This window comes from Brachycentrus maculatus, unplaced genomic scaffold (genome assembly GCF_059751285.1).
Source record: "Brachycentrus maculatus isolate JH-2025_06_01 unplaced genomic scaffold, ASM5975128v1 h1tg000656l, whole genome shotgun sequence".
Classification (NCBI taxonomy): Eukaryota; Metazoa; Arthropoda; class Insecta; order Trichoptera; family Brachycentridae; genus Brachycentrus; species Brachycentrus maculatus.
Genome location: NW_028281391.1, coordinates 949698 through 972500, shown reverse-complemented (window position 1 = coordinate 972500; position 22803 = coordinate 949698). Strand labels below are relative to the sequence as shown.

General features: G+C 30.5%; 1 protein-coding gene across 1 annotated transcript in view; it reads left to right on the top strand.

Annotated features, from left to right (window-relative positions):
• Nucleotides 1–22803, top strand: part of LOC148300790 (neurexin 1-like) — a 139243-nt gene that overhangs the window by 86114 nt on the left and 30326 nt on the right. The window contains exons 7-9 of the mRNA XM_088274306.1: nt 10388–10546; nt 14819–14971; nt 21499–21618. Coding sequence (XP_088130432.1) covers nt 10388–10546; nt 14819–14971; nt 21499–21618 — 432 coding nt within the window. The remainder of the gene's footprint in view (nt 1–10387; nt 10547–14818; nt 14972–21498; nt 21619–22803) is intronic.

The window sequence follows — 22803 nt, the reverse complement described above, 5'->3', positions numbered from 1 at the left end:
TTGTATTGTTTTGAATCTACTATTTTGTTTTTATAATTTTTTACCAAGTATAATATTTACTTAATATTACCCTGGACTGATTGATACCTGAAGTGGAGGGCTGATCACCTTTTCTTTATGTGTCAACGATCAAGATGATACTGCGTTTATATGATGCAGTGGCCTATGCACCATTGGGTGCGGATAAGGGTTTGAAGAAAAACACCTATTTACTATAATTTTTAAGGTATATGCACTGAATATGTTGAAAAAAATTGTATTATATGTACTTAACATGAAAAGATATTTTTATGCCACTATTAAATATATTTTTTAAAAATTTAAATTTCAATCATGAAATATACATAAATATTTAAGTATAAATTTATTGCGCTGTGCCAACCCTATTTCCGCAATACAGGTTCGACTGTTATACACATTCTCTTAATATTTTGGTCCAACTTCGACATAACTCGTATTCAATGGGATTCCTTGTAAAATATTCAAGACAGTTACTCAAGCCGTAGGCATCCACGTGATCGTATTAAACGTAGAACAAAATATGACTTCACCGCGTTATTAGGGTACGGTTCATATATGTACTATTGTTCGGCTGATTGTCTAAGGGCCCTTTTGATGCGGTGCACATTGACTGGGGTGTTTACATAAACCTGGATCCGCGAGGTGTTCTAACAACCTGATTATGTGGTCTATTATTAAACAGAAAGCAATTCCGTGTTAAGTTAGCTAGAATTGGTAGCTTTCTTCAAAGCTTTTTGTTATCGTTAAAAGTACAATGAAAGTAGATATTTCCCTAAAAAAATACGATTAAGGGAACCTCCCTTCATGTTCTATCTTCGCCAATCTAAAAATAAACATTCCCTTAAGAAATTTAAATGGTTGTAATCCCCAATTTTTTTTTTATGCGTACTGCATTTACTCAGTGGATTATTATTCACTACCTGTACTCGGCAACGCTTTGCTGCGGCTGTCTGTTAAATAAAAAAAATAGTTAGCACAAATTTCTTGTATGTTTTATTATATTTGTATTGAAATTTGTTTGAATAAGTTATGAAAATATTAATTTTTTATGCGTCAAAATCCGACAGATGATATGTAGAAATCATCTTTATGTGTAAAAAAAATTATTTGATCATAATTGCAGCGCCATCTGTTGAACATAACAGCAATTCTAAACATTGCTCAAGGCGGACACCATGCTTCTTAATAATGCTGTAACTTAGCATTCTAAGTATTGCGTTTTGTTGTTTAATACATAGGTCTTTAATATTTTACATATTTGACATCTCAATATATATGAAGATATCTGTGTGTTTATAGGGCTTACAACCTGTCATAGACAGTTTAAGTGATCACTTTACACACGTGCAACATTCGCCATTCTACCCATGATTGACAACCACACATAACTTTTTCACAACTCAAATTTTCGAAACTCTTATATGTATTGATCAATCTCATGACAAAGTACATATGAGTTCACTATAGCCATCTATGTTGGACTGAGGAAAACTTTTATTAAGCCCTGCAAAAACCCAGACTACCATATTGTTCTTTGTGTATGTTAAAATGTCAAAATATGAAGTAACTTTTTGTTATTATTAATTATTTACTTATTATAAAAGTAAAAAAATAAGTTAAGAAAATTCAGATTTGTGTAGAAGTAGTTAGACACAATGAAAATGTTGTACATATTGGAATTTAAGTGACTGGTTTCTGAATGGTCTCATATTTAGCCTTTTATTTACCAAAAAGCTATTCCGTGTTAAGTGAACAGGCATTGTAAGCTCTATAGATATTCTTTCTCAGAGAAACACTTTTAGATTGAAAATAACACGATATTGGGTGCTTAACGGAAATACTATATTTGGTTGATGCGCTCATTATGGTACAAAGCACGGTTATACCGGAAACGTAAAAATATAACGCAATTCACAAAAGTCGAAATCACGGAGAAGGGATTGAAAGTTTCTGAAGTCTTTGAAGGAAACAGTTTTTTGCAGGTTTTGTTTTAAGAAATTTTACAGCCTAGTACTTTATATTCAGTTAGGTGCTAAATATTCTATGTGTGAAGTGATTTATGAAAATCTAGCTCTCTTAAACTCGTCAAAAAATTGCTTTCAAAAGAAAAACGTACGTACATGATTATATTTATTTTTAAATATGAAAATCAAACACCGATTTTTAGAGTCTACTAAATTGTATTTTATTATTCAAAAAAACTCATTAAAATACAATTTTTGACCATTGTTTTGACTTTTCATGGCATTCTACTGGCAGTAGTTTGATAATGCCATGACAAGGAGAAAAAAGTGTCACAAAGTTATTTTTTATGTGTATTTAATAATAAAATACGATTTCATTGATTCGGCAGTCACTCTGTGGTAAAATCTATCCATTTTTTAATTAAACATAGTAAATACCACTATTTCTCAAAATCTACTCTGACACAAAAAAAATAGAATAAGCTTCACATACGGTGTTAGAACATGATGCGAAATGCTTCGAAACACGTGTCACAGTAGATTTTAAGAAATACTGGTATTTAGTAAGTAAAACTTTAATTCAAAATAAAATACAATTTAGTAGACCCTAAAACCAGGGTTTGATTATCGTATTTTCAAATGAATCAAAATGGAGTTCTACAAATTAAACGCCAAATCAATAAATACTCGATTACAAATCACAGTTAATCAATTTAAGTGGTAAAATAAAATGGAAGTAAGGATTCTATAACTATTTATTAAGAGTAATAAAAAATCACGCAATCACCGCAGTAGGTTTTATTCTGTACATTTTTTTATTGACAGAGAAAATGAAAGCAATCTTTTTGAGCAATTTTCGAGTAACAACGGTTTCAACAATCTTGTAATTAATTTCTTACTTAAATTTTTTCTTTTTTCTTGTCTAATTCACCAGTCTAGTATTACAAGTAAAGCGAGTTTCATTTAAAACATTTGATAATGTTCTTTTTAAAGAATTTTAACACGGAAAATACGAGCAAGATTTTTTGAGCATTTTTCGAAAAACAATCGAAAAAAACGAAACAATTTGAAAATTTACAAAAGCGGACTTGAAGGAAAATTTCAATGTTTTTTAATTTTACGTATATCTTTAATAATTGTTTTTTTTACAATATTTCAAGATTATCTAAACGAAAACCAGTTTTATTAACATGTTAAATTAAATTTGGTTAAATTCCAATAAAAAAATGTATTGTTAAAATTAATACTATAATTTTCCTCCCCTATTTTCTTGCTATCCGCTTCCAAAAAACAGTTTTATAAATACATTTCAACCCCTTAGTATGGACACAGTTTTTCCGCTGTGTAATGGGGAATTAATTATAAGAAAGCTGTAAATAAAATCTAATCTATGACCAGCAGCTAGCTCGCGGTAAGAAATAACCTTTCTAAGGTCGTATCGGTGAACTTACTTCAAAGTAAGTATTCTGAAGGTTACCGATCAAACTTTACGTATTTCGTGGATAAGGCCGAGCTTTTATGTAATTTAAATAAGTAAATAAACTTAATAATAAGTTCATTTTTTATAATGGAATATGGAGGATTGGGTATTAACAAGAGTTATCTCTGAATTATCTGGTGTGAGTGATCTCTTTTTACACTATATTATTTTTACTATTCGGACCTTGACTGAACATCCATGTTTATTTTCATTTTAAAGCATCTAAAAATTATAATTAAGTTTTCTACTGACACGTCTACTGGTGATCTGTCTGATGATGTCAGTAACGATAAAACCCGTTCACTGGTCAAATAAAGTATATTTATAAAAAAAAACTTTTATTTAATATAAACAAGTTACTGCCAGAGTAAGCATTGAAGTCCCGATACCAATTCTAATGAACTGAACTGAAACATGGAGTTGGTAAAAGAAGGATGAAAGTTGACTAAATGCAGTCGAAATTCAATTTCTTAGTCGTCTTCGGTTGCACATTCGTATGTGCGATCAAACGATGTATCATAAATGCTCAAATGGTTTATTAAACAAAAAAATGCAAGGCTAAGATAAACATTAAAAATAAAATTAATGAATGTGTTATGAGAGTTAGAAAACAGGCAACAATGCTTACACCAAGAGAAATAAGATGTTTATTACAATATCAATATCAATAGCATAAAGAAATACTTAAATCAATCAATATTTGAGTAAAATATCGTTGTTTTTGTAAACATTTGATAAAAAGAACCATTTTTGCAGAAAGTTTTTTAGTCATATTAGCATACATATCGCTCTCTCCTTTCAACAACGTCAATTTTCAGTTGTGCATATTTTCAGAATGCCCGGAAAATGTTCTATATCCCAGCAAAAGCGGCATATTTTCAACTTAATATTTACCCGCTACAGGGCAGAAAGTGTTGTTTTTGCATTATGAAAAAAAGGTATTGTTCAATAATTTTTTTTAAATATACTACATATTTTTAAATGGAGCAAAAATATTCATGTTTTACCTAAGAAGATCTGTTTCATAATAAAAAGTTCAATAAGTGGCTTGATATTCATTTTTAATAAATTTTTTTATATTTTTAAACTTTAAAAACGATTTCCTGAAAAATCAAGTTTTTAGAAATATGACGTTACTGAAAGGAGTGAACGATATGAGAACTCAGGACCAAAAGAGAAAATATATTTTCAAATTAAATCTGACAGATAAATCTTCCAGCTATCAGTTGGAATTCTTTCATGTGCGTTTTTAATTTCTTGAGTAAAAAATATAAAACTCGTGTTCATTTTGACCACTTGAACTTACTTGGAAGATTATGACATTTGATAATACCCATTTGGTTATTTTTCATTTGATAACGTCATTTTTAGGGCGAAAGATTGTTTCTCATTTTTATGATTCTTTTTATAATTTTAGTGAGTAATTTTATATTTTACTAAATACAGATTTGAAAAAGTAATGTTGTAGTTATTTATTTCTAGCGTAAGTACGCGTTATTAACATGAAATAATAGTGTGTAATTACCAAGAAAACCTAAAAATACAATCCTGATTGTGTTTTATATTCGATTTAGTTCCTTAAAATCATGGTAAATGTAGTACATTGTGACAAATATTACGTAACATTGTATTTTTTTTTCTTATTGATTATTAAAACCCGCCATTTTATCAAAACTGATATTGCCAGTTGGAGTTAAACCGGTTTTTTCTACTTATGAGTTATTTTTACAAATGTGTTTAAAAATGAAGTGGAATGTTACAGTAGATTTTAAGAAATCAAAGTATTCACTTAGTAAAACTTTAATTAAAAATGGATAGATTTTACCATAAAGTGACTTTTAAGATTGTATTAAGTAGAAATGTACGGAAATTGTATTAAATTGTATAAAAAATGTAATTATTATATTCCTTCCTTAATTTTTCCCTCTACCTCCTTCCTAAACTCCCCTTTCCTTTGCTTTCTTTATTATCATCAATGTGTAAGGTATGTTTTTTTTAATGTTAAAGTACTATCTACCTTCTGATTGCAAACAGCTTTATATAGTATCAAACGTTTCGACCAATATCACTAGTCTATTTTTGAAGATATTGCTTTTTAGCAATAAGCCCGCCAATGTACTTATTTTTTCTCTACGTGAAGTTTAAATAAATAAATAATTTTATTTAATAAAAAAAAAAATGAAAATTATTGGACAAATCCCAGATTTGTGAACAATGATTTGGGCACTATGAAAATATTTTGAGAATTTATTAATCCGCATACCGGCAGTAAAATTCCGATAAAACATCGATTGCCAGATATTTCGCTTGTACGAGTACTCCACCGTCGAGGCAGCGGGGAATTCCTTTCACAATCCGGCAAATTCCGGATGCCTGTGCCTTGCCGTCTATACAATTATTGCTCTGTTTACGTCGACTGCGATTCCATTTCCACGTCTATTGGCGTTTCCCCATCCCGAGTGTATGCATCCACTTCCACAGATGCTTCGTTCCGTTTTGTTTGTGGAACTGAGAATTCGCGAGTTCTATTGTTTCCCTTGGCTTACTGAACGTGTTCCAAGTTTCACAAAAGACTTCTCTTCATATCTTTCACCGCTGGCGTACTGTCGTTCTCCATTCATTCTAGATTGACATCATTTCACATACCACTTACAACAAAAATATTTTTTCATATTTGACCTAGTACCACACGCCAAAGGCCAATTTATGAATTATTTAGACAATTTTGAAATCCAAAAATACTTAAATTCTAATAATAAAAAATAATACATTGTTTCTTCCTCACCTTTGCTTTCCATTTTTTCTTCTTTTACAAACTCTCCCTTCCCCTAACTTACCCCTCTCCTTATTTATAAAACAGTTAATTATTTGTTATGTTTTAATTTACATTTAGACCTGAGGATGGAAGCTTAGCTTCCGACATTAGTTGTCATAAATAAACTCAAGTGGTAAAAAAACAAGCGTTTTCTTTAATAATTACAAATTAAAAGTTTGACATACGTAATATAATATTAATTATTTTTGTCATTTCAACATAGATGAAGAAGAATGTAAGAGTTTTAACATTTACGGGGCTCACGACCATCATAAGCTGGTTTAAGTGATAACTTTACACGCGTGTAACATTCACCAATTATACCAATGATTGATAAACACACTACTCAATTTGTTAACATCTAGATATATCGATCAAACTCGAAACACAGTTGACTAGAGACGTCTATAGTGGGATGAGGAAAACTTTTATTACGAGAGGACCGAATCTGAGAAACGGAACATCTCATTTTTAATTTTTATTTAAGCTTAAAATTTGACCAGTTAAGTTTATAATTTGACCAATATTCATCTTCATCTATGTTGATGTATCAAAAAAATTGTATCTATAAAATAACTCCTAATTGGAGAAAAACTAGATTTGTGAATAAGTATTTGGACATACTCTAAATGTTGTGTACGAATAATATTGTATAAAAAACTCCTATTTACGAATAAAAGATCTCATTGTAGTTTTTTTTATAATTGTTTAATTAGTCAAAACGTTTTATGATAAATGTTCGAATTGTGATATTTGGGAGAAAACAAAAATGTATGGATCTAATAAATACATCGCTCACTCCTTTCAACAACGAAATATGAGAAAAAACTTAATTTTTCAGGAGATCGTTTTTAAAGTTTAAAAATATAATAATATGTTTTAAAAATAAATATCAAGCCACTTATTGAACTTTTTACTGTGCAAGAGATCTTTTTATGTTAATAAAAACCTGAATGTTTTTTTCTCAATTTGAAAAATATTTAGTATGTTTAAAAAAAACATACCTTTTTTTTAAATGCAAAAACAACACTTTCTGCCCTGTAGCAGGTAAATATTAAGTTTAAATATGTCGCTTTTGCTGGGATATGGTGCATTTTTTGGGCATTCCGAAAACATGCCACAACTGACGATTGACGATTTTTGATAAATGACGTTGTTGAAAGGAGTGTCAACTAATTCGGAATAAGTCTCGCCTATCTTCAAACGGGAAAAGCTTAATAAATACTTCACCTATTTGTCAACTGTTGACGCTACAATAAGCTTTATATCCAAACGTATTGAAAATCGTACCCACTTCTGAAAGGTCCTGAGACTATTTCAAATATACAGGTTTCAAGAATTAATCCAATATGCATGTCTAATAATTGGTAGAATGATGAACGTTGCACACGTGTATAAAGCGATTACTTAAACCAGCCAAATGCCAGGTCGTAATCCCTGATATGCTCAAACTTCCATCTTCTTTCATATAAAAGAGGAACCATAGATGTTTCATATCAATTTGAGATACCTTTAATAGTATATTCAACAGTAGATTCGTTTCGTTGAATTTTACATTTGAAGAGATCAGAATATATTACATACATATGTACAGGATGGCGCAAAATTAATCACAATATTAAAAGATGTTATAATTGTTTGTATGTCAATCATATTTGACATTTGTTAACAAGTTTATAAACAAAATCAGGGTGGCAAAATCAATCATCCAATTTTGATTTTGAATAAAAAAAGTATTAAATAATATTAAAAAAAGAAGAAGAGTGATGGAAATCTTAATTTGAACCTTAAATTTTTTTTTCAATTATTTTTTGACATCTCAACAAAGATGAAGAAGAATATGGAAGTCTGGGCATTTACGGGGCTTACAACCGACATAGGTACTTTACAAATGAACACTTTACATACGTGTAATATTCACCTATTTTTTTCTGTTAAGCGGAAAAGTTATATCCGTCAAGTGGCCGCCGCCAGTGTTGATACACATGTGTGCCTGTTTTATCAATTTGTTTGTATAGTTCAGCTGTCTAGTTCACAAATGCCAAATATGATTGACATACAACGCCATTTGCCAAAATGATTACGTCTTCCGATAGGGCCAATAGTGTTGTGCCACCCTGTATCTCCATATCAATGCATTTCAGTGCAACCTTTCAATGAAATGTATGGGTTGAATAAGAAATTAGGTTGCAACAGAGATCTTGCAGTATACCTTAGTACCATGAGTGCATTATGGAACGCAGCGTGCAGTAAAGAAAACCATTGAATGCTCCTTTCAATGATTTTCATTGGAATACCGTATGAAATATTCAATGATATTCTAACATTTCTGTGATTGATGTGCGTTTATATACAAGTACGTCTGCCATTCCATATATAGAAAATTTTTCATTAATGATATTTAAGACTTTATATATATATATATATATATATATATATATATATATATATATATATATATATATATATATATATATATATATATAATATATATATATATATATATATATATATATATATATATATATATATATATATATATATATATATATATATATATATATATATATATATATATATATATATATATATATATATATATATATATATATATATATATATATATATATATATATATATATATATATATATATATATATATATATATATAAATGTATTAATATTCTTAGGGTCGAAAACGATATATTTTCATGTAATATTTGTCGAAATCGAACCAAGTTAACAAACTTGAATTATTTGTATTGATATCTCAACACAGATGGAGAAGAATATGGAAGTCTGGATATTTACAGAGCTTATGACCGGTCAAAAGGTGGTTTAATATTCACCATTCTACCCACGATTGATAACCACACTTATCAAATTCTTAAAACTTCTAGATATATTGATCAACTTCTGTATAAAATAACTCCTAATTGGAGAAAATCTATATCTTCGAACAAGTATTTGGGTACACTCAAAATCTCTTGAATGAATTCCAATTGTTTTAACTTTCGCAATATTTGTTAAGATCATATTTGTAAATACTTTTACGATTAGATTAGTTTCAGATCCCTGAGGGGTAATGGCTGTTGCGGCTTGATAAAAACTCCCTCAAATGCAATTACGTCGAAATGAATTTGGGAACGTTTAATATTTGAGTTGTGATCCGTAATAAGTAGTACAAAACTGTCGACTTTGTACGAGAATCGCTCGCAGATATTCGAAAGGACTTGGTCTTTAATATTTGTGTTTTATGAGAGTTGTAGAAATTCAACAGTCGCGAGTTTCTCGTAATCTCTTAAACATTTTCTTCGTTCCAGTCTCCCTATCTTTGCTCGCGAGTTTTTCCATCCATAAATTAATTACTATACAAACGATTTTAATACGATATTTGAGTATCCATTATGTCTGCGGTGGAATAAATTTATATAATACATCGTGAATTATGAATCAGCGCTTAAGGACTTAACTGGAGTGAAATACTTTTGAAAAACCATTTGATTTTATACTCATATTTTATTTATTCATTTCTTAAGGGTTTTTTAAAATATGGTCCATTTTAAATATAAATTTGGACATGTTACACAGTGCTGCAAAATGTTTACTATTGATATTTAAAGCATCTTGACTTTGTGATGTTCAATTTCGATACTAAAAACAAAAACTTAGTCGTAAAATCACATGTATTATATCTTATAACTTAATTATGACGTTGATTGGATACAGAGCTTCTTTATCTAAAAATCAGTTAACATGTTTATATGATATGTATTATATAACACACCATTCAAATTTTTATCTATTATGATTGTCCTAACCTTGCATTCATTTCTTATTTTACGATTAGAGTATATAACGTACTTCGTTTTACCGCTTATTCGACTCTTCACTTTCATGTTAGACCTAGACGTCATTGTGTTCTGCTGTACGGTGGTAACAAATGATGCGGAACGCATCGAAACTTATGTCAAAATAGATTTTAAGAAGTAGTTTAGTTTTACCAACTAAAACTCAAATTTCAAATGAAAAAATGCTACCATAAAGTGACTGCTGAATCAATTGATGAAAATAAACATAACAATATTTTTTTTCTTTGTTTATCAGGTGTCAGCAGTGGTCGATGACGTGTACGCCGAACACTCGCACGTGGCTGGCCAGTTCAGCATGCTCGCTTCCAGCAGGGCACACGTGGCTGGCTCCCTAAACCCACGCGCTCTCCTTGGAGCTAGGGTGCACAGCAACTTCATCGGCTGTCTGAAAAAGGTAAGTTCAATTATCAACTGCAAAACGAACAATGAGACCAGGCATGGGGAATCTGCGGCCTTAAGGCCGCATGCGGCCTTTTGGCTATTCTAGTGCGGCCTTTTGACTGATGCATGTATTGTGCTTATAACATAATTATTATGTATTTATTATTTAATTCAATTTATAAACATAAATCCATTTCTTTAATAAAATTATATTAATTCATACTTCAAACTCCATACTTTTTATATTTAATTAATATTATAATTAAAATGTAACTTGGTTTTAAAATCACTATTAATATTTTATAATAACTTATTAAGTATTAATCAGTCTTGATAAAGAAGCGGTTAGCTTCGAAACCGGTAGACATTATAATTAAGTTATCATATAGTGATTTTAAAACAAAGTTACATTTTAATTATGAAATGGAAAATCACAAAGTAAGTGCTTCAAATATAAATTATATTATTAATATAACATTTAAAACACTCCTTAAAAATCACTCAATTAAAATTCATTTCGTCAGAAAACTTACATAAAATCATGGTTTTCAACCCCTACCTTGTTGTATATAAAATGTAAAATACAAAAATGGTATAGCCTCCCACAAGTCATGATGTCGGTAACGATGAAATCCTGTCACTGGTCAAATAAAATATTTGTGGAAAAACTATGTAAGTCGTTAATTTATAATGTATTAGATTATGCTTTTACTGCATCTTAATTGTGATATATTTTATTTGACACATTGCTCACTCCTTTCAACAACGTCATATATCAAAAATCGACAATTTTCAGTTGTGCATATTTTCGGAATGCCCAGAAAATGTACTATATCCCAGCAAAATCGGCATATTTTTAGCTTAATATTTACCCGCTACAGGGCAGAAAGTTTTGTTTTTGCATTTTGAAGAAAAGGTATCGTTTAATTATTTTTCAAATATCTGATATCTGAATTGTGATATATTTTATTTGACACATTGCTCACTCCTTTCAACAACGTATCAAAAATCGTCAATTTTCAGTTGTGCATATTTTCGGAATGCCCAGAAAATGTACTATATCCCAGCAAAATCGGCATATTTTTAGCTTAATATTTACCCGCTACAGGGCAAAAAGTTTTGTTTTTGCATTTTGAAGAAAAGGTATCGTTTAATTATTTTTCAAATATAAATACTTAATATTTTTCAAATGGAGAAAAAATTCAAGTTTTACCTAAAAAGATCTGTTGCACAGTAAAAAGTTCAATAAGTGGCTTTATATTTATTATTAATACATTTTAATATATTTTAAAACTTAAAAACGATCTCCTAAAAAATCAAGTTTTTTTAATATATGACGTTGTTGAAAGGAGAGAGCGACATGTGCACATAAACATTTTAGCTGTTACATTAGGAATCTTTGTACGAAAATATTTTAAGATATTCACGAAAAAGATTTTGTAAATTTTATGAAATTATTTATCCAAGTTATGAATTGAATCAATGTACTGTTAATTTTTTCTGTATTTTAAATTTATTTTATTAAAATTATGTACATAAGTACATAAAGTGTTCGTTTTCTTGAGAAAATTTTAAGAATTCCCATTTGTACCAAAAAAATATTGATTTTTTTGTGAGAAAATCTCATTATCCTCGTGTCTACTCGAAGCATTCCATTCAAGGAATTTGCGACTAACGAAAATTATTTTTCTGAAAAATCTTGAAAAAAACGTTGAATTATTCCAAGCAATAAAAATATTTGTCCCGGAAATTTACCTTGACTGAAAAATGTGAGGAAATAAAGATGTTTTCCTTAAGAAGAAAGGGATTTTATCGTTTGCCAACGAAAGGTACTACGGTCTTTAAATGTAATATTTGAATTATGTACAGTTATATATTAGCGATGCTAATGAATTGAATTCAAATTTTGAGGTAATACGTAGCACGAGTTTTTGATAGCCTTTTGACATAATGAATTAGTCTGGATGAAAATATGTGAGATATTTAAAAATGCGTACAATTTTCAATCATAAAAAAACATCTCGAAAATGAAATAAAAGCGGTTCGATTTCCGTCAATTGCAAAATAAATTCAAGAAATATTTATTTTTCAATGGTCTGGGAGTTTGTGGTGTATTTTACATATTTAGGTACTTTCCCTATCCTTGCCAGGTGAGAACCTGGAGCCAAGCTTCTAAAATCAAAGGATTTGTTGGTTGTTTCATTAAAACAATTTAGAAATGTATGCTTTTTATCTAATTTATTTTCTATTTAACTAAACTGAGCCATAGTAACGAATGGCTGGGTATTGCAAGTTACAAATAATGCCACGAGTTATTATTTTTTTGATAAGCATTCATTATTAAAAATAGGTATCAAATTGTGGTAGAGTGGGTTCGAATCCAAAAACTCAAGAGTCCGTGACACTAACCACGGAACCACAAAACGACACATGTAATTTATCAAAATAGAATAATCTTCACTACTGAGTTGACGTGTCATTTTTTCACTGTAATTCTGGCCCTCGGATCGCATGCACGGTGGTCAAACGCGCTACCCATTACGCTACTGATGCTTTTAACGAATAAAAGCCAATAAATAAACGTATCTTACAAATTCACATAAATATGTAAGTCTAAAATGCCTTGTATCACAAAGCCTTCTTAACATTTTTCTCATTATTATCGGAAATTCAAATACCTAATAAAGCGACTTATCTTACAAAAAAGTCTGATTTAAGGGCTCGTTTCCGAACCTTAAACAATATCCGTTGCGGAGGGATGAGTCTCCCTCGGGAAGGATGTCATTTCACCCCTAAAACATCAAGTACAAAGGGGCGGGTATTATCTTTATACTGACCTTAGGTTAAGTAGGTTCTAAAAGAGATCATCATCTTACGACCCCTAAATAAAAGTTATTACAGATGAGAGATGAAAAGTAGCAAAGCAACGTTTCTACCCCTTATCGGGTGATTCTTTTATATTTATGAGGGGTATTTATGATTGTATAAAATATAACGAGCATTTACCTATTGAATTGTATTTTATACCTGCTACCATTGGCTCTAACGAGGTGCCTGAACATTTTTGAATATGTGTTTTTATGTTTGACTATCAGTGATCGATCATCGTTAAAAAAATATCGTTTTTTTTTTACATAAATGTATTGATATTGGTAGAAAAAAATAGAGATATTAATAGCTAGAAAAAACAAGGAATAATGATATGATGGGTAGTTACGGTTCCAAAAATGAATAATTTGTTTCATCAAATATGAAAAATTAGAAAAAAAGCCACAATCATTTTACTGACTTCATTTCAAATACCGCTTGATATATTTTTTTTCGGTACACGGATATTATTTAACCGTACACGGATATGGTGTTAGAAAATGATGCGGAAAAGATCAAAACACGCGTTAACAATAAATTTTAAGAAATAGTGGTTATTACCAAGTAAAAATTAAATTGAAAATGCATAGATATTACTACAAAGTGACTGCCGAATCAATTAATGTTTTTTATTATAAATTTACTAAAAGATTGACGTATGTAATATTATAAATTCATTCGATAAACGAATTAAAGATTTATTTTTAAGTAACTATAAAAAAACGATTTATGACAGATATTCACATAGTGAAATAATTAAAGGATGCAAGAATGGTATAACCATTATAAATAAAATGTGTTTGGGTATTTATCATGTTAAGCTCACAAGTTTTTAGTGGTACCTACGTACATTAATTTATATGGATAAAAAATAAATGTTTTAATAATATAATATGACCGCGAATTAAAAGTATTGTTTGTATTATTAATATTCTTATTTAAATATTCAATTTACTTTGCCATGTATATTAATATAATATATACGACATTGATTTCGCGATTTCTAACTAACTAACTAACTAACTAACCATCACGCCGCTTCACCCGCAGGGGTTGGCAGAGAGAATCGAACGCCAGACCACTCTGTCTTTGCAAACATTCTTTGCCTCTTCTACATTCATGCATCTCCTCATGCATACCCGACGATTATTACGACTCCAGACCCGGCCGTTTTCAAGTATTTGACATACCTGATTGTGCCAAGTTTTCCTCGGTCGTCCTCTGCTTCTTTTACCAACTCATTGTATATATAATATATTTCAAATAGGCATGTTTGTACACTGTGATTGTAATAAATTTATAACAAATGTATTTTCATCATTTAAAAGGATCTCAAATAAAGGAAAAGTCAAGTTAATAAAACAAATATTTCAAAATTAAAAATTTGACAATCGACTCAAACATTGTAATTTTTCAGGTGGAGTTTTCAGCCGACACCCTACGCTTAAACCTGATAGATCTCGCCAGGACCGGAAGTAAGCTGATCAGCGTCACCGGAACTGTGGAGTACGCGTGCTCTTCCGGCGACACTGCGGATCCGGTCTCGTTCACAACTAGAGACTCTCACCTGGTAAGTAATACAATCTTTCCCGATAAAAAAGCTCAAAGCTTCGAATAAATAAAATGCATAGCTATTTTACGATGCACATGTTTAAATGGAGTAAGCTGCAAACATTTTCATCATTTAAAAATTAAACCCTTGTATTAAACCACCGTTTTAATTTTATTTTATTTCACACGACTCGTTTCGAAAACTACAGATGTTTTCATCGATAGGTGATTACAAAAAACTAACGAACAAAAAATATTCAGGTATATGTAGAGATGGGTGGGATAATAATTAGAGATAATAATTAGCGGGCCTTTGTTTAATGAAAACATAGACAATAATTGTGATTATTTTGAAAAAGCATATTATTAAACCATCTCAACGCACCTTTCTTAATTTTATCTATAATGCTCATCTCAGCCTTGCATTCGAACATCTATCATACATCGTTTTGACGAAAATTCGTCTGAGAGATCGTATTTTGACTGCATTCATTCAACTTGAATCCTTCTTTTGCCAACTATTACGAGACTTCCTTACATTTTGGTCGGTACCCTGACTTTGAATACTTTTAAGTATTTTGACGACGTTTTAATTTTTTTTCTATCATTATTATCATCATCCTATTAATATTCAAGCCTTAATAAGCGCCCTTGAGGTAGATTCTTACGAAAATGTCGCAATAAAATTTATCCAAATAATTTTTATTATTAATACTAATTAAGCTTTTGCTGTTAGGCTTTTTTTAACGACCTATGTGAGGCTTTTATTTTTTTCGTTATTATTCGAGTATTGATTGATCGTTTGATCAGAATATCTGAAATTTTGAGTTTGTCTAAATACTTATTCAAGTTTTTTCTGATTTTCGAAATTTGAGTAGTGTGGTTTTCAATCGTGGGTGATAATTATGGTGAATATTACAAGTGTGTGTGATCACCTAACCAGCTTACGTATATGACAAGTTGTAAGCCTTGTAAATAGCCAGACTTTTATATTTTTTCATCTATGTTGAGATGTTTAAATATATATTTAAAAATAACATTGATTTAAGAAGATTTGAAGGGTTTATGCAATGAAAATGAAATTTTAAATTACCTCTGTTTTTTCTGATCAAAATCAAAACAAATATTTAAATCTTCCGGACTCGTTTCATTCGCCCTAGCGTAAATACCTCATCGCCTGAAATTTCGTCTCATCGATATCCGCAGGGACGAAAATTCGTTGCGGAAATATTGGAGGATTCCTTGAGCCGCCTAGGGATGTTTCCACCTCGGGAGGGGTTCTGGTTTGGGATAATGACACCTATTACTCTCACGGGCCGTATTCGGTATACGGATGAAGAGGTTGCGCAATGCGGTAATACGAGTCAAAACGGATTTAATCTCCCAATTAATAAAAATAATGCGATCGTGTGCGAGTCGTATTTTCCACGTGAGCAGGTTAATCTATGAAATTACATGTTTCGTGGCAAAACTCAAGTGAAAGTAACAAAAGATTGTATTTAAACAATCATATCTCTAATGATGGTAAAAAAAAAAACTCAAATTCATTTTGAGCGCGTCCGTATCTTTTTTTAAGAATCTGCGTTTGTCCATTTAGGAGTTATTTACGTTTTCACACTATATTGTAATATTTGGTTGAATTTACTATGGAATCATACAGCTTAATATTTAAAATATTTAAATAAAATACTTTTTCTCTCTTACTAATGTATACAATAGTAAGAAATAGAAAATGTGTTTTCTTGAATGTTTTTAGCAGATATTTTGTGGCACATTTTATAAACTTTATTAATTAAAGCTACTTTGATTTTAACCACTTTTTATTGGTACGTTTCTCTTACCGGTTTTGACAAGAACATTGTCATCATCAGAGTTAAATATGTACTATAAATTGAAAATGTATTTTTTTAAATAATGTGTGTGTGTGTGTGAGGGTGAAGTAAAAGTATTTTAAGGGCCCACGGCGGGGCGGTACGCACGAAGAGGTTTAGGCTAAACACTAAACGTGCTAAATTTAACGAATATTCTTGCAAAATAAAAACACGTACGAAGCTACTTACTAAAAGGTAATTGCGAATTTAATAAAGTGGAATAAATTATGTTAAGCTCTCGTAGGTTGGTACTGTCGCAATGTGCGCAGATAATACATTTCTATTATGCGCGCCGAACGTGCGTTGTTTGACATTTCAATTTCCCGCTCAATTATTCAACTTAAACGCTAACGGTTAACCAGAATCAAATCTATCGCACGCAAAAGTGATCCTTACACACATTCACACACTGCGTATTAACTATTACCCGTGTTTCCCTTGCTCATTTATATTTAAACATATCATCAAGCACAACAATATGCCTGGTTCCGATAATTGAAATCTACATAAATAATCTCATGCATTGGATGGCAATGGAATGATAAATTAACATTAATTCCATTAATGTCACATTGTTGATATACGGATACATTTCCGTAATTAATAAACATTTAAAACATAATGGTTACAAATTGAAAATCGGTTAATATTATTAGCGGTATAATATGATATCGTTGTTTAAAGATTGACTTTGTCACTAAAATACCACTGTCAAAAAGAGATTTTCACTCCACGTATTCTACCCTTCATCAATTTTAAATAATAAAAAAATCCAGTAAATTACTGTCACTATGTACCCAATGTACTTATATTTATTATAAACGCAACTCATGTCGTTGTATTTAACAAAATTTCCACAGACATTTAGAGGAAATTTTGATGAATTTCAAAACTAAGCCACTTTTCTGTGTTTTTTTCGTTCGTTCATAAACCTCACATTTATTTTTTATTTAATATACAACGTTAAAAATGTCAAACACAAACTACAATATCTGAATCCAATAGTGCATAAGGTACTGCATCGTATATAAGCAGTGATATCTTGTTCTTTAATACATGATCAGTCGTGAGCTTCAGATACCAGCTAATGGTAACACTAAACCTATATTATAGTGGGAGATCATCTTTATTTCTTTTGACTCCCCTAACAATCGGATCCGGGACCTCCGCCTCCGGTGAAATAGCCAAACGCGCTGATCACTATAATACGGACGAAATTTGCCCATGTGACATAATAATACGCAAATAAAACATATTCAATAGTTGAATACACTAAAAATTGTGTAAATTATGAAATGCAATTTTTTGCAATGTTTTTCATTATATTTTAAACTCATTATTAATCACTCAAGTAAAAAAAAAACAAATAACATAAAATAACTTCAATAAATAAATAAATCACACTAATGTCTAACAGCGAAAACTAAACTGGCACTACACAAGGCATCCTGATATCAATCCTTATGTATGGAAGTGAAGCATGGAGTCGACAAAGATAGATTAGGTGCAGTTGAAATGAGATATCTCAGACGAATGTCCCTCAAAACAAATAATGATAGATATTCAAATGGTAAAATAAGTAAACAATAGAAGGCTGAGATAAGCATTATCGATAAAAGAAAGGTGTGTGGAGATGGATTGGACATGTGGAACGAATGAGTGGAACCAACGAAAGACCGAGTAAAACTTCGCATGATCAAGTATTTCAAATGCTTAAAAGTGGTCAGGTCTGGAGTCAGAATAATCGGCAGTATGTATGAGGAGATGCATGAATGTGGAAGAGACAAAGAATGTTTACTAAGACAGAATGATGTGGCGTTTTATTCATTCTACCTACCCCCGCGGGGAAATGGCGGGATGGTTAGTTTGTTAATGATTTTCACTAATCAATAATCATTACAAATTTTACTTTTATTTTAACTATTGTACAATACACAGGAAATTGTCTCGACTTCGGGAAAATGCTGCAATACCCAATACCCAACTAATAAAGTTGATTAAAAGTTCCCATACACATACGTACCTACTTACATTCCCTGCAGGTGGCGAGCGATCCCCTTACCGAGTAATTGGTTACTAGTCTATGGCTCTCAAGTACCTACCTACAAATAAAGCTACATGGTAACACCAACACATTTTCTTTATAGTGTCTAGCTAGAAACAGGGTGTTCAATGAATAGTAGAAAAATTAAAAACTGTGTTTTACAACTCATATCTTTACATACATTAAATTTTATCAATAATAATAAATAACTTTAATCATAAAGAATAAACTCACTCACAATTAGGAAATGGCTTTAAAATTTATAAAGTTAGAGCCTAAGTGGGAACATAATAAGCGGTGTTGCGTAAGCCGTATATAGATACATATAGATTTCAAAGTCACTTGGGCATTGGGTAATTCCAGAAGAAGAAAAAACATTGATTCGTTCGGACATGTCAATCTATCAATTAACGATAAACGAATCTTTTCTAAATTCGGTCACTGGCTCATTGATTGATTTTGGTTCATTATTTGCCGCCGATACGTTTTGTAACAATAATTCTGCCCCACGCCGTTTTTTTGGGCCTTCGGCGCTAATTAATCTGAATGAATCAATGTACAAATGATGCAATAATCAAAAAGATCCATCTTCCAATAGATCCGGTTTCGTTGACCGGATCCACTGATACCAATCTTTTTAATGACCGAATCTTACTCCCTTTTCAGAAAACAGACTGTTGATATTTTGCTCACTACTTTCAAGAACGTCATAAATCAAAAATCGTCAATTTTCAGTTGTGCATGTTTTCGGAATGCCCAGAAAATGTACTATAACCCAGCAAAAGAGGCATATTTTTAACTTAATATTTACCCGCTACAGGGCAGAAAGTGTTGTTTTTTAATTTTGAAGAAAAGGTATTGTTTGATTATTTTTTTAAATAAACTAAATATTTTTCCACTGCAGAAAAAAACCGTCAGGTTTTACGTCAGGTTTAAAAAGTTCAATAAGTGGCTTGATTTTTATTTTAAAACATTGTATTATATTTTTAAACTTTAAACGTTCTCCTGAAAAATCAAGTTTTTTTATTTATGACGTTCTTGAAAGGAGTGAGCGATTTCATTTCCTCACCGAAAAACTAATATCAATATCCGAAGAAAAGGGTTTTTTTGAACTTTTCTTAATATTATCTTTATTAGATAACCGGCTGTACAATACATTGTCTCAAGCAACGATTGTTGTAACTATTACATACATACCAACTCTAGATTTAGACATTCCTAATATTAAACTATTATATTATGGTACTCTAAAGCAAGATAATAAATAGTTTATTGTTTTGCTTGTATCCCGAGCGGTCTCAATAATTCCACGAACGTATCCATTCATGATAGGTAAGATTATTATATTATGATATATATCAGCGGTACAACACTGAATAATGCATTCAACTTTGAACTATTCCTATTATACAATAGTAACAATAATATCCAATACGACCTAGAAAGTACACAATGGATTATAGTGTTACACAATACGAAACAAATTAGGACTTATCTTGAAAGTTCTATGAAAAAATCTTAATATAATTACTTATCATTTAATATGTACCTACGTTATCAAAAATGTTGCATAAATTATTTTATGGGGAAAAAAACTTCAAATTGTAATTAAAAAGACATCCCCATCGCGCAACCCGCGAAATGAACCTACAATTGTATTAATAGTTGCCATAAATTTAAAAAAAAACTTATACTAACGATTTTCAAACGTCGGAATATTAATTTTTAAATATGATTATATAAGTTTTTCGCGGGTTCTCAAACAGATGTCCAAAAGTAACACAAAATTATACTGGAAGCTTCTGATACATTCATGGGTTTGGTAGAGTAACTTATAACTTTTATTATTTCGAGAAATAAAAATACTTTGTATTCTGATCCACTCACATTTTTATTTTACCAACTAGTTTCGGCAACAACCTGTTGCCCTCTTCAGGGTTACATTTATAACTTAGTTATAAATGTAACCCTGAAGAGGGCAACAGGTTGTTGCCGAAACTAGTTGGTAAAATAAAAATGTGAGTGGATCAGAATACAAAGTATTTTTATTTCTCGAAATAATTTATCAAGATGATCCACAAAGTTAATGCTTTCAATATCCAAAACATATAACTTTTATTGCTAACATACATGCAATAACTACTTTTCTCAATGTATTTTTTTATCTACATTACTTTGTTAAATCGTTAAGTTTCGTATTAAATAAATCTGGTGATGCCATTTCCATCCGCACTTTCTTCCAAACTAGTATTTTTTTTCAGGTATACGACGTACCAATCGTATCTTCTTTATACAAGTGCCTGATGGGTATTTATATATTTTTCGGTACTATATTTTATGTTATCTATCCTAACGGACGAATTAAAAAAAAGACTAATGCGCATCCTTACTGCTCACGAAAAAAAGGAGGTATATTCCCATCAGGTACTTGTATATATAAAAAGTATAGCACGAAGATTAGTACGTCATATACTTGAAAAAATATGAGAAAATGCGTATGCGTCATTATGATTGAATTCCAGATGACCGCCTCTGATTCTACCAAGATGGTTTGTCTATGTATACTAATTTTCTTTAACTTCCATATTGTGTGAACATGTGACATAACAGTTTTGGTAACTTTGATTACAGGTTCTCCCGCCATGGGAAGCAGTAAAAACCGGAACTATTTCCTTCAAGTTTAGAACCAACGAACCTAATGGACTTATCGCGTTCAACACAGGAGTGAAGCCACCAAGGGTAGGTTGCACGGTAAGAAGCACTTGGAAACGCAATGAACAGCAACCCTCACCATCAAACCCTTAACATACATCATTTATCTAACTCTTCTCAACATAAATATAATACCTTCAAAGCTTTACCCCCATAACTGTTGCTCTCCCCTCTAATCGCTTCATAACTACATGTTCATGCATTTTGCCGACATAAACGATTCTAAGACCAGAAACCATACTTATTTGGTTCATTACAGGTAGGTACCTATTCAACTAACCGACCGATTAACAACAATAAACATTTTTTTTTGTTTTTATCAAGACTTTCCTATGAATAAAAATAATGTGATGTAATTATAATCAATCTGGGTAATAGTGAACAAAATCGAAATATTTTTTTCATCAATTTTTATTTTCCTAATAACTGGTTCGATGTACTAGACACAAATCGCTCACTCCTTTCAACAACGTCATACTTTTATCAAAAAACTTGATTTTTCAACTTATCATTTTTAAACTTAAAAAATATAATGAAATATATTGAAAATAAATATCAAGCCACTTCTTAAACTTTTTACTGTGCGACAGATCTTTTTCGGTAAAACCTGAATGTTTTTTCTCCATTTGAAAAATATTAAGTATATTTAAAAAAATAATTAAACAATACCTTTTCTTCAAAATGCAAAAAACAACACTTTATGCCCTGTAGCGGGTTAATATTAAGTTAAAAATATGCCGCTTTTGCTGGGATATAGTACATTTTCTGGGCATTTCGAAAAATTGCACAGCTGAAAATTTTTGATATTTGACATTGTTGAAAGAAGTGAGTGAAATATGTTTATTAATTTTGATAACTGCACTATCCAACTGTATAAAAATAAAATATTCAAATATCGATTACTTTGTATTCGAAAAAAATAAATATTAGTAGGGTAATAATATGTTTTTTTATATGTTTATGATTGCAAGACATCGAATTTTTAAAACAATTACCAACGTTTTTATGTTAAGAATTTATTGATTTTGTAATTCATATATATTCTTGTGTCCTACATTATCAAAATAATACATTTTATGTGGATTTATTTTAATAATGTTGTTAACTGTTACTCTGATCCATCAAACGGCTATTAGTTTTCATTAAATTTAGAATATCTTCCCGAAAAAAAATATTGACAATATTTGATGTATGATTTTAAAAAAATCACATAATAGGCCGACA